The sequence below is a fragment of the Stenella coeruleoalba genome (genome assembly GCF_951394435.1).
Source record: "Stenella coeruleoalba genome assembly, chromosome: 12".
NCBI classification, from domain to species: domain Eukaryota; kingdom Metazoa; phylum Chordata; class Mammalia; order Artiodactyla; family Delphinidae; genus Stenella; species Stenella coeruleoalba.
Window position 1 is genome coordinate 75,446,186 of NC_137158.1, and position 26,073 is coordinate 75,472,258.

General features: G+C 42.1%; 1 protein-coding gene across 13 annotated transcripts in view; it reads left to right on the forward strand.

Annotated features, from left to right (window-relative positions):
* MTHFD1L (methylenetetrahydrofolate dehydrogenase (NADP+ dependent) 1 like) overlaps nt 1–26,073 on the forward strand; it is a 227,690-nt gene that overhangs the window by 23,931 nt on the left and 177,686 nt on the right. For all 13 annotated transcript variants that reach the window (XR_013830711.1, XM_079938749.1, XM_079938748.1 and 10 more), the window contains 4 exons: nt 7,361–7,472; nt 13,436–13,524; nt 15,069–15,166; nt 17,889–18,062. Coding sequence is in view for 12 of the 13 variants with exons in the window: in XM_079938749.1 (XP_079794875.1) it covers nt 7,361–7,472; nt 13,436–13,524; nt 15,069–15,166; nt 17,889–18,062 (473 nt within the window). In the remaining variant the exon portion in view is untranslated. The remainder of the gene's footprint in view (nt 1–7,360; nt 7,473–13,435; nt 13,525–15,068; nt 15,167–17,888; nt 18,063–26,073) is intronic.

A 26,073-nucleotide genomic window follows, 5' to 3' on the forward strand; every position in this document is an offset into this window, starting at 1 on the left:
TGCCTTCTGTCCTCCAAGGTTTCTGATGAGCACGATAATTCTTTTTCACCAGAGAGGCTACCCTTAAACCAGTAACATATGGTAACAGCAGTAAGGACGGCTAACAATCATTGGGTTAGTGGTTACTGTGAACCAGGACTGTCCTTCACTTGTGTTATCTCGTTGATTCTGCAGCCATCTTATTAGGCAGGACTCTCACTCTTCCCATATCATAGATGAGGAAACTGAGGCTCAGAGAAGTAAAGAGACTGTGCAAATGTATATAATTTGAAAATCATAGAGGTGGCAGTACAGCCAGTATTTTTAGCCACTAGCCCACGTCAGCTCTTATTCCAGATAATCACAAAACCCAATCTTTAAAAGTACCTTTAAAGTCTAATCTTGAAAACCCAAAAGTATCTGACAGCTCGGATGGGCAACATTAGCGGGACCAAGGCCCAAGACATTAGACTTGGGTTGAGTTCACCACTGCTTCATTCCCACAGTTAATAGTCCCACAGATATCTTCCTAAGATAAGGAAGCCAGTTGCTCCCTGAGCCCTGGGCTTCTCACCACCCCTCCAGGGGCACTCTTCAGAATGGATGTGTCCACCCTCTTGAGAGGGCAGGGTGGGGGGCACCCTGGTCAGGTGTGTGGACATGCAGTACAGCCTCATTGATGTGAGTCCCTCCCCCCACCCCACCCCCCTGTAGTGGCTGGTTGGAGAAGATACCACCGACCCTGGGGCAGCACAGATCTTGTGCCAAGCAAATACCAAGGCTGCTGAGTAATGTGTGATTAAGTGACCTGGATAATGTAGCTCCCTGAGTTTCTTTGACAGATATTTCAACATTCATGGACTGAAAATGCCTTTGGATGTCAGCTCCCATTCCTCTCACTCTTGCTTCTGCCTGATCATTGTCTTGCTTATTAACACCAGAGAAGGAGGTGAATAGAACTTTTTAAAAAGCCCCCAAATCAGGCCATTTATATTTAGCAGCATTGAGAAAGGGATCTGAGAGAATCTGTTGAAACTTGGCGTGAGATCCAAAGGGGGCGTGTGAAGTCTCAGATGGTTCAAGGCAGGTACTGCACAAAGGAAGGGCTCCAGGCTGTGTCCTGCAGAGATCAGGCCAGTGACATCACCTCCCGTCCACCTACAGATCATCCCTGCTTGCCTGTCCGCACCATCGGCAGAGCCTGGCTCTATCTTTTACCCCTTCTTCTCCAGTGTAAATGCTTCCTAAGGATGTAGAATTAGAATACTCTAGTTGGTAGGTCTTAACATAATCTATAATGATAAAGCACCTTACATTTGTGTACAGATTTCGTTTTCAAAGTGTTTTCATATACTAGCGTTATATCCTGAAAGCAAGGTGTTATGTATGGTGCCTTGACCCTGGTTGTCAGTGAAAAGGAGCAGAGCCTGGATATGAATAGGGTCTTATAAACCCCACCTGCCACGGTCTTCCCTCTGCACCTCAGTTCCTCTCTGTCAAGTGCAGCTTCTTCACTTCTCCAAGGAGGCAACTAAGGCCAGAGAGTTACTCAGGGGAAGTGGGATGCAGAAATCCTATGTGCAGCCCAGGGTTCAGAATTGGAAAGCACAAGTATGGCGGGAAATGCGACGCAACGCTGAATTTCCCACAGTCTCATCGATTCACCTTAACTTCAACACGGCATAACCGTAAATCATAAGGCTGTCCTGCCTCTGTGAAGTGGGGCTTGCTTCTCGTGGATCTGGGGACCATAAGTTGGTCTTTTCCACATTTTTGTGCTACGTGGTTCTGAGTCTTTGTCATATTAGATTATCTCTCATCACACATACACACACGCACAGACACACACAGGTGTGAGCTCACGCTCTCTGTGTGTGTCTCAGCCCTACTTTTTAGTTTTATTTCTTCCTAGGATGCGAGAAAGGGAATAATTCTTTTTTTTTTTTTTTTTTTTTTGCGGTACGCGGGCCTCTCACTGTTGTAGCCTCTCCCGTTGCGGACCACAGGCTCCGGACGCGCAGGCTCAGCAGCCATGGCTCACGGGCCTAGCCGCTCCGCGGCATGTGGGATCTTCCCGGACCGGGGCACGAACCCGTGTCCCCTGCATCAGCAGGCAGACTCAACCACTGCGCCACCAGGGAAGCCCAAGGGAATTATGCTTGATGAATCAAAGTATATCCATTAGTGGATTTGAGGTTGCATTTTCCTTTTATCATCCATCATAATTTATGTGAGAATCAAGTAAACTTGAAGAGGGATTAACTGTCTTTTCTATATCATTTGGGACACAACTGGCTATCTTTGATACACTCTTCTCATACGTTGAGCGGTAAATATGTTGAATGATGAAGTAAGACATGAACGTTTTAGAAAAAGGAAGGTCATTTATTAACCTTTGGGGGAAAAGTTGGGGAGCTAAGTGCTGTGATCATACTCCCAAGTTATCCATGTGGCTTGTAGTCATTCTGATTTATGAAATAGGTCTTAATTTTAAAAGCCAATAATGTCCTACTGATCACAGATGAGAGTGGAGAAAAGAAACATAGGCAATTCCAGAAAGGAAAAAAATTCTCTGGGATGAGATCACTTGCTGAAGTGGGGGAGGTACCTTTTGCTGAGACTCATTCTCTTATCTTGCCAAAGTATTACAACATCTGAATGCACATGGTTTGACATTCTTACTTTAGAGTGTTTACACAGTTATTTTGATGTTCTCCTTTGATAGTATGCTTAATATTGCAGGAAAGTCTGTATATTTATCCATGGGTACGAAGCAAGAATCCTTCGGTAGATATTCAGTTAATTCGAATAAAACGTTAGACATTCTAAGTTTGAATAATTTATGGATAAACAGGGACTCTGCTTATGAAAAGCTCTGCCTCAGTGAAATCTCCATCGTCAGGGAATACACTGGACTCAAAGGGCAAGAGTTTACCCAGGCATGGTTGCCAATGCCCATTTCTATAATAAAGTCACTGATGAGTTCCTAATTGCCCAAAACGGAGTTTCTTTCCTTTTAGCTTGCTTAGCCACTGGGCATCACTGGAACCGGTGCCGGCTTGAAGGCATCCAGTCCTTCCTGTGTCTGGAGTCTCACCAGAGTCATTATCATTTCTTCCCGTCTTTTGTCATTTACGATGAGTGCTCCCAAGAGATGCCTTAAACACCTTTTTCTCCCCATTCTACCTGTTTCCCTCGGGGATCTTGTCCAAGCTTCTAGTTTTAACTATGTCTATAATGCTGGCAGATCCCAGCCTGCACCCCCATCCTCCTGACCTTCCTCAGTTCCAGGCATCCAGCTTCCTACCAGCCCTGTCCTCTGCCTGCTGCAGTAGAATGCTTTCCCTCTCAGCCCCTCCAGCATCGAGAGGAATCTTCCTAAAGCACAGCTGATGGTGTGAGGGCAGCCAGAGTGGCCCGGTCTGACAGCTACTTATCTGTTACCAAGAAAAGGCCAGCAAATCCCGGAATTTGGCATTTATTGAAAGAAAGTGACATTTCATAAAAAAGAAGAACACTTCACTCTTTTTAGGTCTTTGCCATGAGATGGCCACGGGGCCTCCACGCCACATGAGATTTCACAGACACACCCTGTCCTTGCAGAGCACCGTGAAAAGTCTTCTGCGGAACATGATGTGATCTGTAAAGCCGCTCACCCGGCTTGCACTAACCACAAAGTGTCCCAGTTCATTGAAAGTGAAAGAATGAGGGCCGGGTCACCTCCCACCCTCCCTCCCTCCCTCGGGGCCCCTCCCTGTACTTAACTGTGTGTGACAGCTGCCGGATGTCCCTGTTGCACAGGGACTGCCGGGTGTTAAACACTAGCAACGTTTTTAAGTATTTTACCAACTGTGTGGGCAAAAGAAGTAGAAATCGAACGTTTGTTTCTTTTCCGTATTCCAGTGGTTTGCCCTGCGCCTCCATCTTGAAGATCCCCAGCTCCCAGATCTTGTAGGCAGGGAATTTTATATTCCTATCCTCAGCAACCTCAGTGTCTGCCCCAGGTGGCGCCTGAGAGATGGCAGGTGAAGAGTATATTCACTAAAGAATCCTGGATCTCTTTTATTCTCTTCAGTCGCTGTAATGTGAGAAGCATGTGTTTGCTGGAGAAAAGTAGCTTTTTTTTTTTTTTAAGTATTGTTCTTCATTTTGAACTTTATTTTCTGAATTGTGTTGATAACTTTTGAAGGATGTAGAAGCAGGTTTGATAGGTCTCAGGTAATTCCATCACGATGCTTCAGGACATAGCTCCAAACCTTTTTTTTCACCTGTCCTACCTTTTGTAGGCATACAGACCTCATGCCTGAGATTCATATATGCCCTTTCAAAACCGTTGATAGCATAAGTCCTGTCTTCTAACTAGGAAGGTGGGGCTGTCCTTTCTGGAGTTTCCATTTTAAAATGCATTTCATTTGCTAAGTACAAAGTTGTGAGGTTCCTTATAACTCTGCAAGTCCTATCTGTCCTCCATCTCCCCGTCCGTATTCTGAGACCTGTCCCCCATCCACACTCCCTGAAAAAGCAGTGACTTCAGAAAAGTAGTTTTCATGGTATCTAAACCCTCCGCATTCCCACGTGCTCCACGCTAAATGCCTGCATATCTGTGTCTCGCGATTGTTTTAACATTTGGTCTTCTGCCTGGGGAGTGGGCGGTTCGCTGAAAGCTGCTTCCACTCAAGTCTCAGCAGAGAAGGCAATATTTTGTTATGAGTAAAGTTTCAAGCCAGGCTTTGGCCAGGGTCCTTCCCATTAGGGAGGAAGAAAGTAGAAACAGCCAGTGAGATGATAATTCTTCTTGAATCGTAGCTCATTAAAAACCTCGCCTGGGCCTTCGTGGGTTATTTATTGATTTAAGCATCTAGCACTTTTCCTTTCCAGAAAGATTAGCATCTCCGATGCGATCACGTCTGGGGGAGGAGATTTTGGCCTTTGCGGGATCAGCTGCCCCCCCCAGTTGCTTGTTAGCACGGCCCGTTTTCGAGCCGAGTCTAGGTACACAGTTAAGGGGTCAGAATGAGATTTCCAAGATTTATCGGTAATGAAAAGAACAGGTTGTACGGAAGACACCACATGGAGGAAACTAAGTGCTCTTAGGGGACTCAATTAAACCTGTGATCCTTGGCTTTTTCCAAAATGAACATTGCAGTCTTGTACATATTAACTTCCTTTTTGTAGATGTTTTAACATGTTCTGTTTTTGCCGCCGTCGAGCGTGGAAAGTGCAGCGAAATGGCGTTTCTTATTCGCTGATCACTTGCCACACGCTAAGCATCTGTGTTTCAAGTCTTACTGTGGTTGAGTGTCTGCAGTGGTAAAGGAACACACATATTTTCTTATCAGATGTTTAAAATCCTCTTTCCATAAGAACACATTTTTCCCCTAAATGTACCATCACCTGCAAGTCTGGCTGCCTTTCAGCTCTATCTGTACAGAACCCATGGGGCGTTAACGCACTAGATTGCTGGGAATATTGGCTGTAAACCTCTTAATTCGGGTTCACAGTACTGTGACTTGGGCATTAAAAAAGTGGTTTTTCTAGTAGGGATCTCTTTTTGCATGTGATTAATACAGACTCACAGAGATACCATTTTAACGTATTCCTCTTCCTGTGCCTTAGGGCGGTGCTGAAAAGCAGTGAGCACCTTCGGGCCTCATTAGCGGTACTCACTGAATTGCTCTCCCCTATTTGCATGATCCAGCTGATCCGGTGTTTCTGGGATGTTAACCTGTGCATTTAAATTTTCACCATGCTTCTCCTATCATGGGAGCTCGGAGCTGCTCTAGATCTTGGCTTTTTTGTTCCCAAGATTCCTGAGACTTTAGCTGATGCAGCCTCTTGCCCAAACAGTGTTACAGACTTGGGCTGAGGAGCTGGCCTGGTCCTTCCCCATGATCTTCAGCGATCAGCATGTCCAAGCTGAGAGCGGATGAGGACCATTGGAGCCCGTTCACTTCCTGGGCTGTTGGGTGGTTGGGTGAGGGTAGTGGCACTGGGGGTGTTTTTGTGTTTTGTCTTCCGTTCCTGTCTGTTTGATTCTGAAGAGTCTGCAGTCAGTTGCAGGGCATTGAAGTCTGTGGAAAAAGCAATGGGGGAGGGGCCATCAGCACTACAGAGTGGAGGGCTGTCAGCTTCCCTCTCTTTCTGCCTCATAGAGTATTGAGTATTCCAAGGCTGTGTTCGCTAGGGAGACAGGACATACCATAGAGGTACTTACACTCCCTGAGCCTCAGTTTACTTGTCCATTAAATGGGTATGATGAAACCAACCTCACGTATTTGTGAGCTGACACGTGCAGCTGTTGGTATTTTCCCCATGGGTCTAAGATTCCTTCTTCAGCTCTCTCCCTCCACATATGGATCCACTTGGAAGTCTGGTTGTTTAGTTGGTACTGGGACAGGTGGTCATTCTTCTGTTGAGGCCAGAACCAACCTCTCACCCTGCTTCATAACCATCCTTCCAGACATGTTCCTCCTGTGCCGTGTTACCAAAATACAAACAGGGCAGACATGTGAATGTCTTTTGTAGTAGTGGTTGCATTGTTTCCTTTTTCTTTAAGAAAAAAAAAAAAAAAACAGTTTGACAAGAGACTAACCAGGACCTCAAGGAAAATGCGATTCTTGCTTGAGCTCTTGAAAATCTGCCCATGGATCTAGTACAAGTTCCATATGGGTCTAATTTTGATTATGCAGTTGTACAGGCCGGAAGGCTCCCTGCACTGGTCAGATCTTCAAGTGGCTTCATTGCGACCAGCACTATCTCCCCCCTACGGCAGGATGCTGCATGAGTCAGGATGCTGTCCACCCCCTTCAGCTTGCAGTCTCCTCCTCCCATCAGTGCCGTTTCCTTGGCCCCATCCTTTTTCTTGATATTGCAGTTAGTGTTGAAAACATGTAAATGATAAGACTACACGTAGTATATATGCTGAAGTGACTGCCCTGAAGAAATTTTTTTTTTTAATAAGAGTAAACACTTTATTTTCTTTGTTGCTGTACAGATCACAATGATGGACCTGTCCTTCTCTGTCTCTCTCCTTTTCGTGGCCATGCCATGCGGCATGTGGGATCTTAGTTCCCCACATGCCACATCCCAGGGATCGAACCCGAGTCCCCTGCAGTGGAAGCAGGGTTCTAACCACTGGACTGCCAGGGAAGTCCCCCTGAAGAAATTTTTAAAGCTTTTTTTTTCTAGGATATGATGATCACGTTTGGTTTGTACTAATATGAGCTACATTAGTAAATTAGTAAAGTGATTCTGTCAGTGCATCCGTGTGGAACTGAACTCTGAAGATTGTTGTCTGTTACATTGAAGGCATTTGGCGTTGATCGTCATGTCTTTATGCTACACTTGACAATGTGTGTGGTGTTTTTCTTTTTCTTTCTAGCTTCATGAGGCTGACATTGTGATCTTGGGCTCACCCAAGCCGGAAGAGATTCCCCTTTCTTGGATTCAGCCAGGAACTACTGTTCTCAACTGTTCCCATGACTTTCTGTCAGGTAAATGTCTTCAGATTGGTGCTAGGCCGCTGATCAAAATAGGTGAGATTGCTATGAGGAAAGTTAATCTTCTTCAGAAGAGTCTGTTCCCGAAATGATGGTTGCTGTCAACATACCTACACAGGTAACGTGCCTGCCTTTTGGGTTGCTTGATGCTGGAACCACATTGCCGGGCAAAGAGCAGCCAAGGTGCCAGCTGCAGTAAGGGCCTCTCCTCCTCTTCTGTTCTTCCCCCTTCATCAGCATGTCCCCTGCTGGCCTCTAGCATCAAGCAGTCGAGTCGGTTGTGGCCTAAAGTAGGACATTTTTACAGGTGTGAGGTAAACTAGAAACAGTGGTTTTCACAGTCTTTCAAAAAACAGCTGAGGGCTTCCCCGGTGGCGCAGTGGTTGAGAGTCCGCCTGCCGATGCAGGGGACGCGGGTTCGTGCCCCGGTCCGGGAAGATCCCACATGCCGCGGAGCGGCTGGGCCCGAGAGCCATGGCCGCTGAGCCTGCGCGTCCGGAGCGTTTGCTCCGCAACAGGAGAGGCCACAACAGTGAGAGGCCCGCGTACCGCAAAAAAAATCCAAAAAATCAGCTGAATCCTTTCTCCTAAAGCAGTCTTGGGTGAACCTCAACACGTAAAAGCAGATGAAAACACAGCTACCAGAGGGATGGGAGTGGAGACTAGCTCCCCTGTGTTTGTAATTTCCCTTTGCAGTGACCCCCTCACGCACTCCCTTGGAGCCACAAAGTCACTTCAAAACACTGTGAAAGTCACCCTTAGAAACCGAAGAGGTCTTAGGATGGGTGCTGGTATTTGATGGTATTTGCCAACGGACCCAGGAACATCCTGGACCGCATCAGGTCACCCTCAGGGTAGCTGAACTGTGCCAGCCCCAGGGCACTCAGCCCAGGCGCCAGTAGGGACACCCTTTTCTCATTCACAGAAAGACACTCAGGCTAAGAGAGCTTTAGCACACCCAGCCCACCCCCTCAAGACCCTGAGTGACATGTGTATGCAAGAGACAATTGCAGAGGGAGACAGAGAACCCTCTTTGTTACCCATGGCCTCCAAATTTCAACATGTGGTAGGGGAGGCTGTACTGAACTGTCCAGGAGGATGGCGTTTTTTCCCTCAAAGCTGGTCAGAACTTGGACCAAAAGGAGCAGAGGTCTCTACCGGTACCACACTGGAGTTCTAGACCTTGAAACTCAGGCAGCCCCGGAACACAGAGTGAAGTAGAGAATAGTATCAAGGAGAAAATAAATGTAACTTCTGATCCAGTCACCTTGAGATAACCATTTTACATTTTTCCATTAAAAAAGCACTAAACTTAATTTTATTGAAATACAATGGAAAGAAAAGAAAGTAATATGCTAAAAGCTCTACTGAAATTCATTTAACTGTTTCTTCAAAAACAGAAATAATGCACCTTCCTTTCTGGGAAATGTAGCTCCTCCCAGAATCGACCAATCAGATTAAAAACCCTTGGAGCTGAAGGGCTAGGGGGTTGTTTGGGGTGCTTTGAAAGGAAGATGCTCAAGAATTTCCCCAAATGCTCATGTACTCAGTTCACAGATGAGCGCACACATGAATAAAGCAGTTTGAGGTACAATATAATACGAATGTAGGATTAATGGCTCTTTTTAGCAAATAGAAGGCAGGTACTAAATTACTTCTTTGAAATATATGTAATTTCTGGGTATAACTTCTTTTTTTTTTCCCTGAAAAAAACAATGCCTAACCCATTAATAGTGGAAATGCACTATAGATTTGCTCAGAATCCTAGTTGGACTAGGATAGTCAGTTATGACTCTATTATTTTTTTTAATGAATGTTTCCTTGCTACAATGTTTACTTGCTGTTTTTTATTAGAGTTTATGTGTTTAGGACAATTTTGGTACAATCCTGGCTGGAGATAGGAGAGTCTGCTTCAGTGTTCTTTGGGAATCCCCATGAGCCATATGTTTTATTGGTGAAACGGTGCCTCATTTCTAATAAGTTTCTTTTTAGGACTTTTATTTTTTAAAGGCATTTTAAAAACATTAGATTTAGATGTAACAATTCTCTTGAGGGAAAAAAATAAGAGCAAGCATTATGTTTTAACAATTCTGTATGTAGACTGATTGCAGTTAGTTTATTTTCAATTTATCTGGTCCAGTAGTAGTGGTTTTATTGATTTTTGAATGCCCAGTGCCCAGAACGGTGCCGGACGTTTAGGAAGGGATCAGTAAATACTGAGTGAATAAACATGGACTCAGAATTGTACTCTAATTGATTGCACTTTTTTTTTTTTGCGGTACGCGGGCCTCTCACTGTTGTGGCCTCTCCTGTTGCGGAGCACAGGCTCCAGACGCGCAGGCTCAGCGGCCATGGCTCACGGGCCCAGCCGCTCCGCGGCATGTGGGATCTTCCCGGACCGGGGCACGAACCCATGCCCCCTGCATTGGCAGGTGGATTTTCAACCACTGCACCACCAGGGAAGTCCAACACTTTTAATTTTAGCAACTTTAATTAGCATGAAAATTTAATCTATGAGTAAATTGGAGAAAGGCATTTTCCCTCTCTTTTATATATAACTTTCCACTTTAGACAAATGAAGATCTTTTTCAAACATTATTAAAAGGAAAGTTGCTTTTATTTAAACTTCAGAGAAAAAGAATTTTTAATACACTTATGATTGGGTGAAGGCAGGGCTTTATAATGAAATTTTCATGGTCATCTTAATGGTGCAGGGTTCCCCTTCCCACCCCCCCCGTAAAAATAGATAGAATATGGTGATTTATGATGAAGTAATTCTATAGAGCCATTTTATTGAATACCTAATCCCCAGAGAGATTTGCTTGATGGCTGATATCCCAGAAGCAGTGCTCGGAAAACAATTATACCTAACTTGTTGGATCTGTTCACTCTTCTATGGCATGAGTCTCATGTTTAGATTGAAAACAGGGACATAGCAGTGTTCAGTTTTCTAGCTATAAGAATAATTTTATTTTTAAAACAATTATTTCAAATGAAGGAAGTGGGCTGTGGTTTTGTAATGCTGTGCTTGCGAAAGGTCAGAAATCATCCTAAGCAAAACCACTGTGCACTCTAATATTCAAACTCACTTTCTGATGTACCAAATGGGACAAAGGAGAAACTGGTCTTAATACTTGGGCCCAGAGAACAGTATCAAAACAGCAACTTTATGGGTCAGAGTAGTTCACAGCATCATTTTAAGCACACATAAGTCAGCAGGGAGCCCTGGGCTGCATCCCAGGACTCGTGCTAATCAAAGTTGCTAAAATCCCCAGGGTGGCCTCAAAACAGCTCCTTTCAGAAAAGGATTGTTCTGATTTCCAGGGAAAGTCTTACAACACTTTAGCCTTAAATTTTCCGATTGTGGCAAGTTTGGTTATTATAAGAAAAATTATAAGTGAAAGGCCATCTTTTAAAGTGATTCACTGACTTGTCCCTGGAGGAAGGAACTGTGAGTTAATGGGGAGTGGTTAGTGGGAAGTGAAAAGACCCATTTGGTTTGGGATGGGAGCCCTGCTGGACTCACAGACTGAGTGTGGACACCCCTCCGGGTGGGGCCCTGCCTCTGCATAGGCAAGGGGGTGATGTAATGATTTCCTTTTTCAATTCTCCTTAGCCAAGAAATTTATTAAGAATGTATTCCTGATTCACTGAGTTACCATCTTAATTGCTTCAATTTCTCCAGATTCAGAACTTACAATCCATTTTAAGATTGCATTGATTCCTACTACAAAAATGATACAGTGGTTATGATAGAACATTTTTGAAGTATACAATAGAAAAGAAGAAAGTAACTTCTGACCCAGTCATCTTGAGATAACCATCTTAGATTTTTTCCTATGAAAAAATTACACTCAATTTTATTGGATGGAATATAGTAGAAGGAAAAGAAAATAACATACTAAAAGCATTGCTGGAATTCTGATAACTCTTCTTCAAAAAGAGAAATATTGGTCCCTACAAGATTCTCCTAAAGTTTGAAATACGAGTGTATGTGTCTTTTGTGTTGTGTTTTAAAGTCTTCATTTGTTTTAGCCATGTTCTGTTTTATGCAAGACAGTGGCTAAGAGTATTGGAGAAATTATTCACTGTGTAATTCTGCAGGTGAAATAGTCTTCATTCACAGAGGCATTTGTGATTTATTCCTGTAACATGCATTTGTAAGTTGAGATCACATCCTAGAATGTAGCTTTTTCTTATTTCTCCATCATTTAAAGAAAGAGGTAAGAAAGAGGGAAGCATATTTCTTTTCTTTAGTGGCTGGATAAGAGCTTTAGGTCAGATCTCTAGTGGTTCAAACAAAAGAAAACAAATCTCTCTCATTCTCTAGACTCTTGGCTTTTGCCTAAATATGATTTATAAAACTGAAGTGTTGCTAATCTTTAAACAACACCTGAGGGATATGATTTTCCAACACCCTTAATACATTTGACAATAGAACATTACAAAACACTTAACTTTTGTTTCATGCTCTTTCTTGCAAAGAACTTCCAGGAAAATGGATAATTTAAAAGTAGAGTGGTCATGGACTTCCCTAGTGGCACAGTGGTTAAGAATCCACCTGCCAATGCAGGGGACACGGGTTCGACACCTGGTCCAGGGAGATGCCACATGCCGTGGAGCACCTAAGCCCGTCTGCCACAACTACTGAGCCTGCGCTCTAGAGCCTGTGAGCCACAACTACTGAGCCCATGTGCCACAACTACTGAAGCCCTCGTGCCTAGAGCCCGTGCTCCGCAACAAGAGAAGCCACCGTAACGAGAAGCCCTCGCACCACAAGGAAGGGTAGCCCCCGCTCGCCACAACTAGAGAAAGCCCACGTGCAGCAATGAAGACTCAACTCAGCCAAAAATAAATAAATAATTTTTTTTTTTTTTAAAAAAAGTGGCGTGGTCCAATATATACACTACCAAATGTAAAATAGATAGCTAGTAGGAAGCAGCCGCATAGCACAGGGAGATCAGCTCGGTGCTTTGTGTCCACCTAGAGTGGTGGGATAGGGAGGGTCAGAGGGAGATGCAAGAGGGAGGGGATATGGGGATATATGCATATGTATAGCTGATTCACTGTGTTATACAGCAGAAATTAACACACCATTGTAAATCATTATACTCCAATAAAGATGGTAAAAAAATTAAATAAATAGATAAATAAAGAGTAGAGTGGTGGAAAAAGAAGGAAATAGTTTCTTACTTCAAAAAAGTTACTATTAGCAATGTTTCTCTTCTCTAAGAGAGGATGTAGACTAAAGCATTTTACATGTATGTTTACTTTTCATAAACTTCCTAAGTGCCAACCCCAGTAGAATTCTTATAAAATGCCTCTGTGTTTTGAAATCCAGGTAATCCTCAAAGTTAATGCCCTAAAATATAATTTCTCAGTTTAGATGGAAAATTGGCTCTGTCACTTTTATGACAGGGATTTAAAAAAATTATCCAAGAAAGCCTGATCGTTCACAGAACACTTTAACTAGCTTGTCCTATAGGTGTTTTAGTCCTCCTTTTTATATAGGGTTGCCCAAAAAGTTTGTTCGGGTTTTTCCGTAAGATGTTATGGAAAAACCCAAACGAACTCTTTGGCCAACTCAATACTTTGTATTCATACATGAAATCGCTTTGATTTTTTAATTTATTGTTTAAACATGCATACGATATGCCAAGCACTTTACATTACCATATCACATTGAATTCTCACAAAACTCTACAAGGTTGAACAACATTAATTAACAGGCCCAGAGTCACAATTGCAAGTAAGCGGTAGAGGCAAGAGTTTAAAGCAGTCAAACTCCAAATATGTGGCCCAATTGAGAGCCCCAAGGCTGTGCCAGGACCTGCCTGGTAACCTTTCTGTAGCTGTGCCATGACATCCTAACTTGCTTGGTTGGAAACGAGAACATCATTCAGCGTCCTGGCATTTTACAAGGAACAATATGCTGAAAGTCTTTTTTTTTTCCCCAGGGAAGCTTGGATGCAGTTCTCCCGGTGTCCATGGTACTGGTCCCATCGCAGAAGACGTGAGTCTCCTTGCTGCCGCTCTGCGGATTCAGGTTTGTCTGACACAGCTATTTGAGAATTTTTGAGTTTGGAGCTTCAGTGAATAGTTGCTAACATTTGGAAGTGTTTTCTGTTTAGCAGACACAGTGTCAAACACTTTGCAAACATGATGTCATTTAATTCTCACAACAATCCTGTAAGATAGTGTTATTCCCATTTGATAGATGAGAAGATGGAGACTTGGAAAATTTAAGTTACTTGCCTTTGGTCACATGACAAGTATGGGGCAGGGACCCACATCAGGGTCCTCTATTAGTTATCTATTGATGTGTAATAAATTACCCCCCAGATTTAGCCATTTAAAACAACAAACATTTATTATCTCAGTTTCTGTGGGTCACATATTTGGAGCCGCGTAGCTGGATGGTTCTGGCTTGGAGTCTCTCATGTGGTTGAAATCAAGATGGCGGGGCTGTAGTCATCTGAAGGGCTTGACTGGGGCCAGAGGAGTCAAGATGGCGCCCTCACATGGCTGTTGGCATGTGGTATTTAAATCCTCTTTGGCTATGGGCAGGATGCCTTTGTTCCTCATCCCCTGGATTTTTCCATGGGGCTGCTCACGATGTGGCAGCTGACTTCCCCCAGAATGAGGGATCAAAGGAGAGAGCAAGGAGGAAACTGCAGTAGGTTTTGTGACCCAGTCTCCAGAGTCACGTGCCACCACCTCCTCTTTTCTTCTTTGCTAGAACTGAGCCACCAATGTAGTTCACAACCCAGGGAAAGGGAATTGGGCTCATCTCTTGAAGACAGGAGTGTTAAAGAGTTTGTGGACATCTTTTTGAACCACCGCTATCTGTGTGACCTAAAGCCCAAGGTCTCCGGCTCCCCACTCCTGTGCGCTAGGCTGGTGCCGAAGCCTGCAGTGAGGGTGCCGGCCAGCAGAGGCGTTAAGTAGCAGTAGAGAAACCTGAGCCTCTAATTGAACAGAAGCAGGTTTTAGTTCATTTCTTTCTTAATACATGCAATACCCAATTAAAAATTTTACTTCAAAATGGGACGTAGTGCATTTCTGTAAGGCATCTGTGTTACATTGCAACTAAAGGCAAATATTATTTCTATATATATATGTGTGTGTGTGTGTGTGTATGTATGTATATATATATGTGTGTATATATATATATGTGTCACTGATAATTCGGTTTGCTTGTTCTATTATATCAACTGTAGAAGGATTATGCTTGCAATGGTGCAGATGTTTGGTGAAGCTGGGCATCCCAGCTAGCCTGTCATGCATTCTCATATTTCCCTCATTTTTCTTTTCTGAGGTGATGCTATAATTGTAATCCATGTACTTGATGCCTTTAGTGAATACAAACTTTAATAGTACTTGTATCGCACATTTTCTTCTTTAAGAAAAATCTGCACATTTAACTACATGTGAACAAAATGAGTCCTGGTGTTCACTTGGATTACTGTGCAACTTATACTCCTTTTCATGACAATATCCCTGAACGATATTCGATATTTTCATAGTTTAGATGTGTAACCTGTCAGCTTTTACTTTTCTAACATGCTTTCCTTCCTATCCCTATTGAAGAACATGGTTAGTAGCAGAAGGAGATGGTTCCGTGAGCAGCAGTACAGGAGGTGGAGACTTCACTGCTTGAAACTTCAGCCTCTGTCCCCCGTACCAAGGTATTCAGGTGATTTGTTTATACTGACATCGGCTCACCAAAGTGCCTTAGATACCCAAAGTTACCCATTGGTTGGGGGCACAACTTGTGGTGTTATGGCTTTGATGGTGGATAATTTTCTCTAACCAAATTGCTGCACTATTTTTTCTTTCTTTCTTTTTTTTTTTTTTGGGGGCCACGCTGTGCGGCGTGCGGGACCTTATTTCCCTGACCAGGGGTCGAACCATGCCCCTGGCATTGGGAGCGCGAAGTCTTAACCACTGGACCGCCAGGGAAGTCCTGCTGCACCATTTTTTTCTGTCATTTAATTCCTCCAAAATTAAATGATAATGAACATGTTGACCATATTCTGTCAGTTCTAAGATGTAGATTTTTTTTAGTTTCTGAAATCAGGATGCACCTTATTGTCAATGATGTACCCTGTATTCAGTGGCAGTTTTTTTCTTAAAATAATGGTATCTTAGATTTGACAGAATACGGTAATGTCATATTTGGAATACGCTTTTCAGTGTTAGAAATGCCCAACACACACGTCAGCTTGGTCTTCAGGGCCTTGTAGGTTTCTACGCTGTGGGTAAATGACCAACCAAACCAAACGCCATTAGACGTGGGACCGGAGCTCTGCCTTCTTCAGAACGTGGTGGCATCTGCTCTCTGACAGGACACTCTGGGAGGGTCCAGATGGATATTTTCTTCAGCGTGGTATTTAATGAAGTGTGAAGTGTAAGCTACATATTCCCTCTGTATAAATTTGGAAATACAAACTGCAGGACAGTCTCAGCATGTGATTTTGGAACAGTTCGCTAGATAAGCTATCTGAATCAGGCAAATGCATTTTCCAGCCTCGTAGTGAATCCCCCATGGCCACCCCTCCTCCTGTGAATTGGCCCAGTCCCCTTCCTACAGGACGCCCATAAGTCCAGCGCTTAACCAGGTGATGCTGTCTGCCAGCATGGAATACACAGGATGTAGGAGATAACACCATCCGGAACTGACTCATTTTTCACTTGATAACCAGTTGCTTTTCAGAATTGACCTCTGTTTCCTTGGGCCACAGCCCAACACTAAGTTTCGATTATACCCACCAGGCTGGTGAAACCCTCCAAGCTATGTTTTCACACCTCAAATAGACTAAACGTCTTAGTTATCTTCTGTGTTCATTAATACATAAATTCCAAGGAATGTTCTTTGTAATATCATCCCTGTAGTTGTGCAATCTGTTTCATAAAATAGTTTTTGAGGTTACTTACGTTGTTATAGAACCTTCATATTTAAAAGCCAATGAGTGAATTCTACTTACAGAGAGCTGAAAAAAACTTGAGAAGGATTCAGCCAAATTGTGTACAAATCCAAATAAATTCCACTTGGCGGGAAAAGCCCCTAAATTGCTTAACCAAATTTGATTCCTACAGCCACTGGGGAAAGAAAGGCAGGCTGAGTAGTTTATAAATCACTCAGAAAATCAAAATGATGTCACCATCACTCTTCAGCTAGTGAAGAGAAAACCGTGGAGGTTTTGCAAGAGTAGACTCTTCAATTTAGGAGATTGTGGGAGGAGAGAAACAGAAAAAAAAAGGTGTACTCAGGAAGGCGAAATGAAGTGGGAGCACGGACAGTGAAGGCTGGGGTGCAGTTGGTGGGGGAAGAATCAGAAAGGACAATGTAGGTGGACCTGGGGAAGGGGTTACCTAGCTGCAGGTACAGAGCTCCGCCCACATCTGGGCAGAGGCACCCTTCCCCCTCTCCCGCTCTAGTGGGCATTGGAAGTAGGTTTACTGTTACCTCTTGCACCAGAGTCAGGCTCCATGGGGTCATGGAGGAGAACATAGGGTAGTATGAGGACTGAGAGATTGTCTGCGGAAAAAATAGAGCAGGGGGCTGCCTACCAGTGGAGAGACCGCTGCGCCGCAAGATAGGGGCCCCAGGGTGAATCAGGAAACTGCTGCATTGTCACACATCAGCCCTCAAGACCGAGTCACAGACGGACGGAGGGGCCAGACCCCCGAAGAAAGAAGCGGCTGAGCTCAGGAGCCCCAAGAGGCTCTCTCTGAGAAGTCTTGATTTTCACAGCCCTCCTGTTAAGATGAGCGGCAGCTTGCACATCTTAACCAGTGAAATAGAATAGTTGAGTTGTTTGCCCAGCGACACTCTGGAGTTCCTAAAATTTCCTGTGTCTGAAGTCGAGCCTCGGGCACTAGCTCCATTTACCGACAGTTATGTAATTAATGAAATATTTTGAAATACGATTTTTGACTTGAGAGGGAAAATATGGACACAGATAAAACAAAAGAGTATTTCCACATTTTTGAATTGCCAAGAGACACATGTGGCTAGCCCAGCAATAAAGCATTATGCAATAACGCCTCTATTCCTGGTTAAGGAATTCAGCGATGACCCATAAAAAACACTGTGCTCTATCGTGGAGTTATCTTGAGGGGTGGCCTTTGGACACGTGGTAATAATCCATCTCCTTTCCTATGGCAGAGGTGTATCCTGGCACCTGGGAAGAATTCTAGAATCTTTAAGAGTTGCTTCTCTATCTAAAGCAATGTACCGTTTTCTTACGCACTTTAATTGTTAGCAGTTGTACTTAATCCTACTTGGGAGAAAGGACCACAAAGCCATTGGATCTAATTGTTGGCATGGTGTACAGCTGTTTTCTACTCAAGCAGCGACCACCTAAGCTGAGCAGACTCTCTTACCTCTTATGTTTCCCCACCCAGTGATATCGAGATTTCAAGAGCACAGACTCCAAAAGCTGTGGATATCCTTGCCAAGGAGATAGGGTTGCTTGCAGATGAAATTGAAATCTATGGCAAAAGCAAAGCCAAAGTCCGTTTGTCCCTGCTAGAAAGGTTAAAGGATCAAGCAGATGGAAAATACGTCTTAGTTGCTGGGTAAGACCACTTTTAAAATCTCTTTTACTGAGAAGACGTTTATAAAACTCTCTTCCCTGTTTGTATCTGTCACCACACCCCTCAAATCCATCCTCTTCTCCAGCCTGACATTATTTTGTCCATTTCCCTTGGCCGTCCTTCATTTGACATGAGGTAAGTTTTTATTTTCAGTGTAAAACAAATGAGTCTCCTCCACAGAATATACAGTGTAACGAGTTCCTAATCCAGGACTTCGCTTTTTGTTTCCCATATTGTGTTTTGATCACCCTGGTTCTGCCTTGGATTTTTCATTTCGCTTTTCATGATAAAAATTAAAATAAGAATTGAAAGTAAAATATTTTGAGCCGAATGGGTTGTTTTCCTACTTAGAAATAACATTGGAAAATGAACGGATCATTGTGTGAGACTTAGACTTTTCGATTAGTATCCTTAATATTTATGAATTTGCGTTACAAAAACTCATCTCTCTTTCTTGCATTTCAGAATTAATATTGGGCCATTTACATTTGTGTTGCTCGTTTTACGAAAGGCAGATGCACAGTTTTTCTGAAAAGGAGCCATTTGCTTTATTTTGCCTCTTTTTTAAAAAAAGAAATACATTCATCAGCTGAAAAACAATAGAAAACAAGGGATTTCAAATATTTATTTAATGTGAGCATTAGGAGCATGTAAGGGAGCATTAGGAGACTGTATAACTTCCTTTGTTGTCTTGAAATGTCATTGCATTGACTTACTAATGGTATATAGGCCAAGGCTTGGGGCACAAAACCCTGTTTGTTAACAGGCAGAGACATTTTTGTAACTGGACTTGACTTACAGTTAGCTTGGTTTTTACATATCTGATTATTCATGTAAGTGCTTTATTTCTTCTTCGGGTTATAAAAGTCATGCATACTTGTAAAACTATTTGAAAAATACAGAAAGTAAAAACAAGAAAGTATAAACGGCTGTTCACATTTGAGACCATCTTGACACAAGGCAGTCTGTCATAAATGAGATCATTGAACACATGCTATTCTGTAAGCAACTTGATTATTTAACAATATGTTGTATACCTAGCTCCGTGGGAGTCAGGATAGAGCTGTGTTATCATTGTGCATGACTACCTGACATGCTACTGCTCACATCCCAGATTCTTCAATGTGCTGGGGGTAGGGCTTGGGGGGGGTGGTAAAAATGCCTGGGATGAGGGTGGGTTCCATTCTACACATCTTCCCAGCACCAAGAAACATAGCTGTGGCTCAGCCACTGATAGTAAAGCATGTTTCTCATTCTTCTTCAAGTGTATTAAGGCAGAAAAAAGGTTTGAAGATATCATAGAGATGTCCCACAATTTATTTAACCAATTCTCTATTGATGGGCTCTCAAATTGTTCCCCATCTTTGGCCATTATAAGCAGTGCTGAAATTCACAACCATGGGCATGCATATTTGTGCATTTATCCAATAATCTGCTTAGGAACAATCCCTAGAGATGAATTCAATTTTCATACCTACAAATAAAGATAAAACTACAGATAAAGCAAGATAGCATCCATAATATCACCTCTTTAATGGTATCATAATTTCTTCATATCTCTTCCCCTTTTTCCTTTAGCCTTCCTCTGCCCCCCGACCTCACCCCCCATCCCACCCCCCAGCTCCTCTTTCCCCATCTCCTTCTGTTACTGTTTTCTAAGAGAGATGGACAGCTAGAGTCATTCGGTGGCTGTGTTTTTAAGGAATTCATACCTTGCTGCAGCACCTCTGTTGCCCGTGGCTTAAACCTCTCTCAGACTTCCAGGTTCACCGCAGCTGGATTCCCAATCCTAATGGGATGCTCTCCAGCCTAGGACCCCAGCCCTGATGTCCCCATAACTGAGCTGTAGGAAACCTCTTTGAGGGGAGATGTGGCCTCAACTGAGGCACCCTCTGCGGGGGTAGATCTGTGAAAGGAGCTGGCTGACGGCAGGGGGTGGGTACTCCTGGGTCCCAGAGTCTGGAGGAAACATCTAGTCGGTCAGTGTTGCTGTTCTGGAAGTGGGCTTCACGCAAGTTTGTTTACAGTGAATAAATTAACTCTGAGACATTAAGAACTTCAGAAGCAAATTTAGCATCTTATCCACAGATTTGCTTCCCTTCTTCCAGGATTTAGGTGCTCTTAGTAAGTGGGTTTGCTGGTTTTCTCACCCTATTTAAGGTAGGAAGAATTAGGAAAACTCAGGAGGATGTGGTCTCAGTTTACGAAGGAAGAACCATGCAGCCATTTTTCACATGGAAGGGCTGTGATTTACTCTGTTTTGGGCTTGTCAGTATTGGAAATAAAAGCACAAATCTAGACAAGGCCCTGCCCTTCACTGGGAACACAGAATTGATACTTGTAAAACAAAACCTGTGATGGTATTGTTATCAGATTCCAAACCTGAAGTCATAACCTGGCCTCCAGCCACATGCCAGAGAGTGACCGCCAGCCTGGCCGCCTAGATTGCCACTACGTGTTGGTCCATACCCAGTAGAACATCATTCCACTCTGTCTCTGCTGGCCTTTATGTGTGTAACTGATCGGAAGAAGCCAGGCTGCCATGTCATACGTAGAAGCCAAAATTAAACCTGAATTCTCAAGTACAGATTTAACCCAAGGACGTCAACAGTTCTTTTTCTGAAATTGTGGTATAAATTCCCTTACATAACGAAGACGTATGAAGGAACAAAAATCAAATTGTGTTGCTTTCACCTGCATTGAAAAAGAAGCTGGGGCTTCCCTGGTGGCACAGCAGTTAAGAATCTGCGTGCAAACACAAGGGACACGGGTTCGAGCCCTGGTCTGGGAAGATCCCCAATGCCGCGGAGCAGCTAAACCCGTGCGTCACAATTACCGAGCCTGCGCTTTGAGCCCGCGAGCCACAACTACTGAGCCCGCGTGCCACAGCTACTGAAGCCCGTGCGCCTAAAGCCCATGCTCCACGACAAGAGAAGCCACTGCAATGAGAAGCCCGTGCACTGCAACGAAGAGTAGCTCCCGCTCGCTGCAACTAGAGAAAGCCTGCGTGCAGCAGTGAAGACCCAATGCAGCCAAAAATAAATCTAAAAAAAATATAAATTTTTTTAAAAAAAGAAAAAGAAGCTGTGAGGGTAGGATTTTGAGATGTATATATGCATCTGTCTCAGAGCTTGGAGGTTTTTAGAAAAGACATATAACAGTGTATAAGAGAGGAATGAACTCCCCTCACCAGCACAACAAGAGATATTTTTTAAGTGTGTAAACTGCCTTTGTTACCTAATCTTTTGATAGCTGGATGTTTGAAATCACTTTAAAACAGCAAAACAATCATTTATAATCTAAAATGAAAACTTCATTTGAAATAAAATCACCTTTAATTTTTGTCAGGTCAGTTATGGAAAAGTGACATTATCAAGCCCTTATACACATGGTTGCAGCTTCTTAAGAAATATGAATTACCCGTCCACATACTTCAAAAAGAGTCATGTACCACAGTGTTTATTGCAGCACTATTTACAATAGCCATGACATGGAAGCAACCTAAGTGTCCATCGACAGATGAATGGATAAAGAAGATGTGGCACGTATATACAATGGAATATTACTCAGCCATAAAAAGAAACAAAATTGAGTTATTTGTAATGAGGTGGATGGACCTAGAGACTGTCATACAGAGTGAAGTAAGTCAGAAAGAGAAAAACAAATACCATATGCTAACACATATATGTGGAATCTAAAAAAAAAAAAAAAGTTCTGAAGAACCTAGGGGCAGGACAGGAGTAAAGACGCAGACGTAGAGAATGGACTTGAGGACATGGGGAGGGGGAAGGGTAAGCTGGGAGGAAGTGAGAGAGTGGCATGGACATATATATATACACTACCAACTGTAAAATAGATAGCTAGTGGGAAGCAGCAACATAGCACAGGGAGATCAACTCGGTGCTTTGTGACCACCTAGGGGGGTGGGATCAAGAGGAGATATGGGGGTATATGTATATGTATAGGTGATTCACTTTGTTATAAAGCAGAAACTAACACACCATTGTAAAGCAATTATACTCCAATAAAGATGTTAAAAAAAAACAACTCAAAAAAAAAAGCAGAACTCAAAAAAAGAAAAAGGATGTGGTACATATATACCACAAATAAAGATAAAATATTACTCAGCCATAAAAAAGAACGAAATAATGCCATTCATGGCAACATGGATGGACCTAGAGATTGTCATACTGAGTTAAGTAAGTCAGATGGAGAAAGACAAAAATCATATGATATCACTTATATGTGACATCTAAAAAAAATGATACAGATGAATTTATTCGCAAAACAGAAATAAAGTCACAGATGTAGAAAACAAACTTGTGGTTACCAGGAGGGAAAGCGGGTGGGAGGGATAAATTGGGAGATTGGGATTGACACATAGACACTACTATATAAAAAATAGATAAGTGATAAGGACCTACTGTATAGCCAGGGAGCTCTTCTCAATACTCTGTAATGACCTTTATGGGAAAATAATCTTAAAAAGAGTGGATATATGTATATGTATAACTGATTCACTTTGCTGTACAGCAGAAACTAACACAACATTGTAAATCAACTATACTCCAATAACATTTTTTTAAATAATAAAAAAAAATAGATGGCTAGTGGGAAGCAGCTGCATAGCACAGGGAGATCAGCTCTGTGCTTTGTGACCACCTAGAGGGGTGGGATAGGGAGGGTGGGAGGGAGACCAAGAGGGAGGGGATATGGGGATATATGTATACATATAGCTGATTCACTTCGTTATACAGCAGCAACTAACACAACATTATAAAGCAATTATACTCCAATAAAGATGTTAGGGAAAAAAAGAAATATAAATTACCAGTCCATTAAATGATTTTTTCCTTTTTTCTGAAAGTTTTTTTTTTAATCTGAAAATAATATTGACCCATTGAATAAAAATTTAGCATAAAGAAAAGTAAAAAGAAGGAGAAAACGAAATCTCTCATTACACAGAAGTATTCAAAATTTTTATATTTCCTTCCAGGATTGTATCTCTGCATCTGTCCTTTTTACACATTGAGATCATGCCATAAATACCACTTTGTGTCCTGCTTTTATCCCTGAATACTATAACATAAGTCTTCTCTCATGCTTTAGAAGAATTCAAATGCCCAAATAATTTTTCAGTAAAGCTAAATAATAAAATATTATTGCACGTTTGAATTCATGTATAAATGTGATTTGAATATATCAACAGTGGGATTAAAATATAAAACCATGGGATTAAAACAACCTTCTACTATTAATAACCCAAATGCAAAACAGATTAATTCATTTTAAAATGCTATTCTTCAAACTTCAGAATTTCTTATTCCATCAGAATCATCTGTATTTCATCAGCTACACTTCACATGGTATTTACACCTACACATCACTTTATTTGCTCTGCCTGACAAAATGAAAAGTATTGGGAATTGTTCAGGGAAATATGCCAAAAGAATCTTAGGGTCTCCTGAGTTTTACATATTTTCCTAGTTACACTAATGAAAAGGAATTTGTTTGAGAACTTGACTCGGAGTGCAGCTGCAGGGCATTGAAAGTGTATGCCGAATGGGTCTCCATCCACCCTTTACTGATTTCCATGCAGAAGTTTTTAGAATTTTTCTGAATCGCTTGGACCCAGCAGTTAAAAAAGAAGCCCAAATTCAAAGTGTGAACAGACTGAATTTCGTATTAAAGGAAAATATTCACATCACTATTTGTTTGTCTAGAGTGCCAAATACCTGATTTTATTTTAGTTTATTTTTTAATGTTACAAACCATTTTGGTCAGTGTAAAAATAACTTCTTTTGATTCTTCTAAGATTGTGATTTTCTGCCCTGTGCAACTATCTAAATATCTGTGAGTTTTTCTTCTAGTTACTGTAGTTGCAGAGCAGAACAAAGGTATTTACAAGAGGCCAGGGACTTTGAACTATTTGCCTCAGTCAAGTGTAATGGGAAACAACAAATGGACCATGGTTATCCTTTTTTTTTTTTTTTTTTTTTAATGAACAGACTATTATTTTTTTAATGACTTAGGACAAGCTTTACTAATTGTTTTTTTTTAACATCTTTATTGGAGTATAATTGCTTTACAATGGTGTGTTAGTTTCTGCTTTATAACAAAGTGAATCACCTATACATATACATATATCCCCATATCTCCTCCCTCTTGTATCTCCTTCCCACCCTCCCTATCCCACCCCTCTAGGTGGTCACAAAGCACCAGGCTGATCTCCCTGTGCTATGCGGCTGCTTCCCACTAGCTATCTGTTTTACATTTGGTAGTGTATATATGTCCATGCCACTCTCTCACTTCCTCCCAGTTTACCCTTCCCCCTCCCTGTGTCCTCAAGTCCATTCTCTACATCTACGTCTTTATTCCTCTCCTGCCCCTAGGTTCTTCAGAACCTTTTTTTTTTTTTTTTTTAGATTCCATATATACGTGTTACCATACAGTATTTGTTTTTCTCTTTCTGACTTACTTCACTCTGTATGGCAGACTCTAGGTCCATCCACCTCACTACAAATAACTCAATTTCGTTTCTTTTTATGGCTGAGTAATATTCCATTGTATATATGTGCCACATCTTCTTTATCCATTCATCTGTCGATGTGCACTTAGGTTGCTTCCATGTCTTGGCTATTGTAAATAGTGCTGCAGTGAACATTGTGGTACATGACTCTTTGAATTATGGTTTTCTCAGGGTATATGCCCAGGAGTGGGATTGCTGGGTCATATGGTAGTTCTATTTGTAGTTTTTTAAGGAACCTCCATACTGTTCTCCATAGTGGCTGTATCAATTTACATTCCCACCAACAGTGCAAGAGGGTTCCCTTTTCACCACACCCTCTCCAGCATTTATTGTTCGTAGATTTTTTGAGATGACCATCCTGACTGGTGTGAGGGGATACCTCATCGTAGTTTGGATTTGCAATTCTCTAATGATTAGTGATGTTGAACATCCTTTCATGTGTTTGTTGGCAATCTGATATCTTCTTTGGAAAAATGTCTGAGTCTTCTGCCCATTTTTGGATTGGGTTGTTTGTTTTTTTGTAGCTGAGCTGCATGAGCTGCTTGTAAATTTTGGAGATTAATCCTTTCAGTTGCTTCATTAGCAAATATTTTCTCCCATTCTGAGGGTTGTCTTTTCGTCTTGTTTATGGTTTCCTTTGCTGTGCAAAAGCTTTTAAGTTTCATTAGGTCCCACTTGTTTATTTTTGTTTTTATTTCCATTTCTCTAAGGGGTGGGTCAAAAAGGATCTTGCTGTGATTTATGTCATAGAGTGTTCTGCCTGTGTTTTCCTCCAAGAGTTTTATAGTGTCTAGCCTTACATTTAGGTCTTTAATCCATTTTGAGTTTATTTTTGTGTATGGTGTTAGGGAGTGTTCTAATTTCATTCTTTTACATGTAGCGGTCCAGTTTTCCCAACACCACTTATTGAAGAGGCTGTCTTTTCTCCATTGTATATTCTGGCCTCCTTTATCAAAAATAAGGTGACCATATGTGTGTGGGTTTATCTCTGGGTTTTCTATCCTGTTCCATTGATCTGTATTTCTGTTTTTGTGCCAGTACCATCCTGTCTTGATTACTGTAGCTTTGTAGTGTTGTTTGAAGTCTGGGAACCTGATTCCTCCAGCTCCGTTTTTCTTTTTCAAGATTGCTTTGGCTATTTGGGGTCTTTTGTGTTTCCATACAAATTGTGAAATTTTTGTGCTAGTTCTGTGAAAAATGCCGTTGGTAGTTTGATAGGGATTGCACTGAATCTGTAGATTGCTTTGGGTAGTAGAGTCATATTCACAATGTTGATTCTTCCAATAAAAGAATATGGTATCTCTCTCCATCTGTTTGTATAATCTTTATTTTCTTTCATCAGTGTCTTATCGTTTTCCGCATACAGGTCTTTTGTGTCCTTAGGTAGGTTTATTCCTAGGTATTTTATTCGTTTCGTTGAAATAGTAAATGGAAGTGTTTCCTTAATTTCTTTTTCAGATATTT